Below are 8,227 nucleotides of genomic sequence, written 5' to 3'. Positions count from 1 at the left end.
TCTCACGGCTTGTTCATTGTAGTACGACTCCGGGTCGCGATAAGAGTCGAGAGGCCCGCCTAAATACGTTGTTGCAGTGGTTGACCACCGAAGTCGAGAGAAGTAGTCTGGCGTTTCATCCCATTCACCATGCCAGCAACCATAACTCTTCGCCCCAGTCTATGTGCGCCTCGGTGCATTTGCCGAAGGCCTCTACTACCGCCACGGCCTCAGAAATACCTTCTCTATTCGAACAAAATATGGCGATGTCATTAGCACACGCCAAAATGTTCACATGTGAGGAATGTAACCTAGAGCCAGTTATCCGTTCATTATTCTGGATGGCCCTGTACAAAGGCTCAAGGTAGGCCGCGAACAGCAGGGCCGACAGCAGACATCGCTGCCTCACAGAAGACCGCACTTGCAAGCTGTCAGTCCTCCGTTTACAATGACCCGAGTTGAGCGGTTAGCATACGCCATCTTGACGCCGTCTTTTATTACGCTTCCTACATTGGAATGCTCTAATATAGCGAAGAGAACGTCGTGGAAAACGCGGTCGAAGACTTTAGCAAGATCTAGTAGCATCATAGCCACTCGATCACCAAATACATCACAACATTCTAGCACAATTCGAGCTACTTGTATGTTCGTGGTATTGCTTCGACCCTTTATACCGCAGGTCTGATGCGTGCTGATCAGCCTCATTATCACACCCTGCAACCGTTTGGCCAACACCTTCATAAATATATTATAGTCGACGTTGGCAAGGCTTATCGGGCAATAAGACCCCACCAACTGACATTTTTCAGGTGCCTCAGTTTTTGGGATGAGAACGATGTGCGAAGTTGTGAAGGACAGTGGCATATGTTTTTTGCTGATACGAATCGGCGATAACCTTGAGCAGGGGCGCTATAACGTAAAACTATTCCAAACTTTTCTATTCCAATTCTGCTATCAGCCCTCCACGATTGGTCAAAAACTTTTTTCGACCACCCCCACTTCACCTGTCTGTCACGCGACGTCACGCAAACCGTGATACCTCCCCATCTCATATGATATGTACACACCGATTATGCATGATTTGACAGAAAAAAGAAAAACAGTTATTTATGATTCGGCCCCTTTTCGCCATTAGCCCTCGGCTATTGGTAAAACGTTTTCGGGCTGCACCCACTTCACCTGCCTGTCACGCGACGTCACAAAACCGCAAGAACTCACCGCGTCAAAGTGACGTGCACGCGATAAAGATGCATTAATATGCCGAACAAAACTGAATTTTCTTCGGAATAGCCACAGGCTGCCCCGTTCCGAAAGGAATAGAAGATGGCTGCTGCCGATCGCTCAGACGCTGGCTACTCGCACCTGCCGGAAAGCATGGGTGTATAAAACTTCTTGGCGTGGCCGTGTAACGTTTTCGAGCACTTTCGGCCCATTTACCCCCTCATTCTGCCAACTCTTCTTTGCTGAGGGTCCGTTTTAGCCTCATTCTTGAGCTTCCGTTGCATGCCGCCGCGATTTTCGACCAGCCACCACAAGCTAAGTTAGGGAAAGCCGACCAATCGCAGACGCCGGCACCACCCTCTTCATCCGGTTATCGACTTTCACTGCAGTGACTCGGCCCCATCGAATCCCTCTCCACATGAGCGTTCTCCTCGCCTCTTCTCAGCCAATTAGATACGACAAGCCGCTCAGTGTAGGCAATGTTATTCGTTTTCAAGCAAACAAAAGTGACCTCCTATGAACGAGGAGAGCGTTTGATAGGTCTGTTCAGACAACCCTGCGGGTGACCGCCCGGTGCTTGCGTTGGTGGTTACGCAAATTTGACGTCAGGATATTGGAATAGAAACATATTGGAATAGTTTTACGTTATAGGGCCCCAGAATCTGGGCTATCATTGTTCTGAATGTTTCATAAAATGCTACTTCTAGGCCGTCAGGGCCAGGTGCCTTGCTTGCAGGTAGTGCATCTATTGCGTCCTCTATTCTTTTTTTCACTAAAATCGGCTGTTCCGGACGCGTTTTTTCTTCATCAACCGTTGGTAATAACGACAGAAATTCTGCTTTAAAGCGCCCTATAATGGTGCGCGCTTGACTGAGCAGTTCTTTGAAATGATCAGTGACAACGCTCTTGATAAGGTTGCCGTCCGCTGAAACATCATTCCCACTTCTTATTTGCCCTATTTCCTTATTGCAAGCGTATCGTTTTACGTCCGATAACGCACGTTTTGTTGGCGTTTCCTCGGCACACAGATCCTCAACCCGTGCACGGATAACCGCAGCTCTGTACTTGTTTGCATCAGTTCTTCACAACTGAATTTTTATTCTTCCTAATTACTTGGTATACCTGGTTCAGAGTATTCTATAGCGGTAAGAAATTCAAGTTGCTCATGAAGCACTGTATAGTTTCGGTTTTCTCCATACCGCAATGTGTTACTTCTTTCGATGGCTTTCATTTTTACTACTTGCTTAACTTCCTCCTACTCTGCACCAAAGCTTAAAGAATGCACTGCAAGCAGCTTCTTTAGCTTCTCATCTATACCCTTAACGAAACCCGCATACTCCATCATTTTCGCATTAAGTTTCCGAAGTTCCCGCTTAAAGTTGGAGAATGGCATCCAACCGGTGGTAGAGCACATGAACGTTCCCCCTGAAGGGTCCAGCCTCATGGCTGGAAAGCAGTCCCACGATGATGCCATTAGCAAGGCATCACAACCCAATGACATAGGTGGTGACGAGCCTCTTCTTAAAACAGCAGGTATTAGGTAAGCGTCCTGGAAACCACGGCCAAACATTCCGACCAAATCATGACAGGCGGGGAAACCGCCTCCGTAAGTTGGTGCGGTAGATCATGAAATGGAATGGGGGGAGGGGGGGAAGGGTTTGCGATGTTCTTGGAAGGGTAGATACCATACGATAGGGTTTGTTTTTAAAAGTGAAGCATTCTTTGCCTCTTCATTCGGCATTTCTACTGCTGCTGCTGCTGCTGCTGCTGTGGGCTGCTGCTGTCACGCACACCGTGTCGGGAGGTAATTCAGAAACAGGCGTGAGTCAGAGAGCAAAGGCGACGGGAGAAACTCTTTTTCACCCCACCGCGTCGAATGTGCACAATGCCTTGTGGATCTCCCTGGCCGTCGCGACATTAGCCGCTTGACAGCTGTAATTATCCGTGACTCCCCTCAGAAGCATTGCAGAAACTGAAGTGCTTCCCTTTCTACTGACGTGCGAGGCCAGAGGGGACGCAGATAGAATTGTACAGAGGAGAAGAGGGGAAGAAGAGAGAGGAGAAGAGGCAGTTCCCATATAAGATATGTGGAGGGAGGTGACGTGAGAAGGCAAGGAATCCCCACTACCATACGATAGCGGTTGCGGGGAAACAGGATAAGCTTAAGTTCAAGGTGCGGTACAGTACGTTGCTGCTATTTCTGAAAAAGAAACGCCATGCATATATGTCAAGCGGACAACTTACGTAGGGCATGCAGAAGCAGAGCCGTATTAATTAAAGTGCACCGCAGGGTTCAGGACGCACTACGGAAGCTGTCGAATATCAAATCATCACTTCTGTGCCCGCCGCGTTAGCTTTGCGGCTATGGCATTCCTAGGGGTCGTGGATTTCATCGCAATTGCGGCAGCCGCATTTCGACGTGCGCGAAATGTAAAACTCACGTGCACTTAGATTTTGGGACACGTTAAAGAACATCACGCTGTCAAAATTAATCCGGAATCCACCACTACGGCCTGACTCATAATCCGAGTGTGGTTTTGGCATGTACAGCCCCATAATCCAAATTAAGCTTAATACTTGTGCCACATTGCAATGTTCCGTGTGAAAAAATGACAACGCTCAACCCTCTCAAAAGTTATAAAATATGGCGCAAAACAACGCCTCAAGCAAACACCTCTCCCTGTGCGTTCTGTGTACTACGCAGACTAACAGCAGTGGTGTACGCAAGATAACGTCTAACATCAACTCGCCACTCTCGTGTTTGCCTAAATGTTGAAGAAATTAACCTTTGTCCGTCAACATCACCGCTAATTATCGTCAATCAAATCATCCAGCATGGAAAGCTTCGCTTACATCGATTCTCACGGTACGCGGGATCTGCATAATTTTTTTCTCTTGATATCGTGATCCACCTTTCTGAAACGCTACGTGTAACGACTCTCAATGTATGAGGTCTTGGAGCAAGAAGGCGACAGTGTAAACTTAGTCGCCTTCTCTTAGAGAACAATCTACACGTAGTGGCAATCCAAGAAACCGAAACTGATAGCCAGGAAGGGACTGATCGAATCCATGCCACTTGTCCACTTTCTGTCTGCATTGAGATGTTTGCGTGTGTCATTCTGTCGGTGCCTCTAGTGCTTCTGTCCGTTTTATCCGCAACAGTGTCGGTAAAACTGTGCAGTCGCTCTTTTCGTGCCAAAATGGTCGCCTCCTGGTTGTTTCCTTTTTCTTTTTTTCTTGCACTGTGGTCTGAGTTTCCGTGTCATTTGTGCGTATGCTCCAAATGTAAAGGCAGAAAGAAAACTGATTTTGGAGCGTTTTCAGATGTATCTCGAACGTGGAAAAGTACTAGATTTGTTGGGAGACTTTCATTCTGTTTTTCATGCGGTAGACATTGTAAAAGGTTCGCCAGTGCGAGATAAAACTGCGGAGGCCTTGAATGTAGTACTTAGAAGATAGAAGTTAGAAGACAACTTAGAATATATCGGAAGTGTTCCCACAGTTGGTACGCGTCCCCAATCCACACATTTTCAAGGCGGTAGCCATGCACGACTGGATAGGCTGCAGGCGCCGCTTGAACTTGTGTCACTATGCACATCATATGAGGTTAAGCCACTGTCTTATAGTGGCCACTGTCTAGTCATTGCAACCTTTGGTAAAAAGAAGTCACTGTCGGTTCATCATTCCGTGACCTTTAAAGCAGAGCGTTATATGCATCAAACAGACGCGGCGCAAGGCGCGCGAGCCAATCACAGTCGTCTGCTCTCTCCGGAGGAGGGAAAGATTGTGATCGCGTGTTCGCTCGCTTCGCGCTCGCCGTTTCCCACCAGTTCAAGTCAGGCAGTCAGATGGGGAGGCCATGTTTGGTTCGTTCTGCCGAAGAGCAGGCTGCGTTGAAGGAGCGCGAGCGGGCCGCGCGTCGAGCGTTCGGCCAAAAAACAGGCGGCGTTTGAAGAACGCCGTCGGGAACTGTCGTGAGAGTAGCCGAAGCCGAGGCGTTACGACAACGAAGAGCCGCGGATCCCGAGCTTCGCTTCCACCCCTCTTCACACTAATAGAAGGGCGGTCAATTTTTTTACAAACTTATGGGTATTTTTCGAGTGGCGGAGACCTACCTGTGTTGTCAGCACTTAGTGGCGGCGTTTGTAATGCGTAATTCCCTACGCGAAAGCTCACGAGGTCCGTAGCTGGGAAAAGAATAGCAACTTCTCAGCCAAAGCCTAGACAGCGTGCGCCGTATTCTTTGGCGAGCATGGCTCCCATTGAAATTTGCAGCAAAAAAGAAGTTAGCTCATGCTTAAAATCACCGTAGTCACTATTTACAAGTCTTAGATTCTGGTTTCGCGATACCGAATTATAACGATGAAATAGGTAAAAAGCCATATCAATAATTTCGCTCTTGATTTTTTTATCCCAATGTGTCCAGGCCGATGTCTCTTTGAAGTTCTGCTTGCGGTGTCATGCATTCTGTCCTGTTGTAAACTGTGTACACATGTTCGGTGACACAGTTGCGCAAGAAGTACTGCTCGCACGATGTATGCCGATCAGCCAGTGCGTCTTCCTTCACCCATAGGACACAGTGCAGTCCATTTGTGTCTTCCTGTGGTGAAGTTTCCTTTACCTTTAACACTGAAAGAGGAAAATTGACAGATGTTACTGAAATACAAGAGTGCATAAATTGCGCGTGGTCACAGACACACCCTTCCCCTCACCTATACATGTAAACAACGCACAAAGCTTTGTTTCTTTTGTACGTTTTTCTTACCTACACGTTTACCACAATACGGTATAGTTTGCAAACGTGTGTAGAGCAGAAATACATAACAGCTCATAACTTTTTTCGCCAATTTACGCTTACAACTATCTTTTTGCCATTTTCTCTAGCAAAGCTTATACCATATGTGGTAGCTGTGCGTTCCGTTCATGTCAGGTATTGAGTTGGTAACAACAGATATCGCCCATTGAAGGTTTCTGGTAAATTTTACTCGTAGGCCACACATGTCCACATAAAAGTGAGTCATCGGTGAACTAGACTACCTTACCTATGTCCCTCGACAGAATTATGTTTTGATGGGGTTTAAAATTCATAAGGGAATACAGAATGTCCGAGAGAGGGCGTAGTTGAGTGTTTCGCAATAATTTTGACGACATAGAATTAGTTCCCGTGCACCGAAATTTGTTACGTGAGATTTTACAAATTTCACCAACATCGCAATGTAGCGAAAGCAGGCCGAAAAGCGTCGCAATGCAACAGCATTACATTACACGGGTTTGGCGAAAGAAATAAAAAAATATCCTTTTCTGTTGTTCTCAAGGAACAGAATGCACGTTGCTTCCTTCCAGATTTATTCCAGAAAGCTCGCAGTACCATCACTAAAATGGCCCGTCTGCCTTCACTGTACTTTAATAGCGTCATTTTGTTTTGAACTCTCTTCTGAGACATGGCACTTGTTTTTTAGCAAGCTGTCAACGGAAAACGTCAATCGAAAAAAAAATCTAGCTCAATGATGAGAATTGGCGCTAGGCATGTTCTACGTGCACGAAACCGACATGTTATTCCAACGTGGAGAAAGCTAATTTGTAATATGGAGATAGCTGCGATCCTTTAAAGAAACAAATCTACATAATGAATCGTGATCGGCTGTCGGATTCCGCCACATGAATATCCTTAGAGACAGCCACGTGACAAATTTTCAGGTGTTCATTAGGCTATCTTATATCGAAACGGCTAAGAGGCTCTTCACCCTTAAATTTTCAAAGATGGTTAATCGATTGTCGAGCTTTGGAGAGAAAAAAATCTGTACAATATTATTCAAGTTTGCAGGGATAGCGCCACAAACATACACACGCATAAACGCAAAGAAATAGAACAAGAAAGGCGAAGAAGGAGGTTGTTTGCTGTTCGTTGGCTGGAAACAAGAACAGAGTGGTGGTACTTCTCCCCAAATCAATCGACAGGACGATGTTGCTGTCACTCCTAACTGCAAGCCCCTTACTGAACTACTCGTAGAACCGCGAAGAAACCCTCCCACTCTTGGCGCACATCGAGGACGCTATATAATAAATATTCAAAGAATGGCACAATTTCCCTGATTAGACTTCATAGCAACTATGGCGGTCGTCAAAAACGCTTGCTGCTAAATTCTTGAATGCCGCGTGCTCAGCCGTGGAGCGCAGGCAGCGGCAGAGCTGCGCAACTCGTCGGCACACTTGGCTGGCTTAATGGGGCAAAAATAGCTTACGACGTTTTTACGAAGCGCCAGCAATGTTTTCTCTTGTGCGAGAAGAGGATCGCTGCAGTGAACGTCACACGAGATGCAGTGAAGAAACTGAGTGACATCATTTTGCTGACGTTCAATATCGACCCGCTGTCGAGAGTTGTCCAGGTCGACCAATCAAATGCGCTGTATATCTGCCCTCCAGCATATCAGTAAAGCTTATATATATATATATATATATATATATATATATATATATATATATATATATATATGGAGCGCTGCAATACGATAGAGCATGAGCGCAGTCACGTGCTTTTATTTCCTATTTTGCGGGCTTTCCATAAACACCGAAAACGAAGACGTGCAGCCTGTATATTGCCACACGAAATTGGATCTGTCTTTTCTGAATCCCCTCCACAAGGTAACAAAACGCACTTGAGCCACAAGTGAATACTAAAAATTTTGCATTATTTATCTCAGTTAAATTATTAATTAAGTGGACTATAAAAGATACATTAAGGAGCCCCTCTTGACGGCAAACTATATGCCATTGGTTTCATTCAGCTCCGGCTAACCATTTTTTTAAGTGGCGCGAGCATCGAGTGACACTCTTGTTTCTTGCGCACCACTTCCAGTTCACCTCCTGAGACGACAGGGGACGAAATTCGAAATAAATCAGAAGAAAATTGATCGGTTTCATTATAGATATTGTTAGGGTGCATTTGGAATATCAAAGCACAAATTTAGTTGCAAGTTGAGTTACGGAAGTGTCTGAAGTAATTAAAATTAATTAGAAGTAACTGATT

At 45.9% G+C, this 8,227-nt stretch overlaps 1 protein-coding gene across 3 annotated transcripts in view; it reads right to left on the bottom strand.

Annotated features, from left to right (window-relative positions):
• Positions 1-5,578: 5,578 nt before the first annotated feature.
• Positions 5,579-8,227, bottom strand: part of LOC126533982 (uncharacterized) — a 47,084-nt gene continuing 44,435 nt past the window's right edge. For all 3 annotated transcript variants that reach the window (XM_050181199.3, XM_055072526.2, XM_055072525.2), the window contains one exon: positions 5,579-5,829. In XM_050181199.3, coding sequence (XP_050037156.2) covers positions 5,609-5,829 — 221 coding nt within the window. In that variant the 3' untranslated portion in view covers positions 5,579-5,608. The remainder of the gene's footprint in view (positions 5,830-8,227) is intronic.

The sequence above is a fragment of the Dermacentor andersoni genome, chromosome 7 (assembly GCF_023375885.2).
Source record: "Dermacentor andersoni chromosome 7, qqDerAnde1_hic_scaffold, whole genome shotgun sequence".
In the NCBI taxonomy this organism is placed as follows: Eukaryota; Metazoa; Arthropoda; class Arachnida; order Ixodida; family Ixodidae; genus Dermacentor; species Dermacentor andersoni.
The sequence above is the reverse complement of the archived record's forward strand: the minus strand, read 5'-3'. Positions and strand labels throughout refer to the sequence as shown.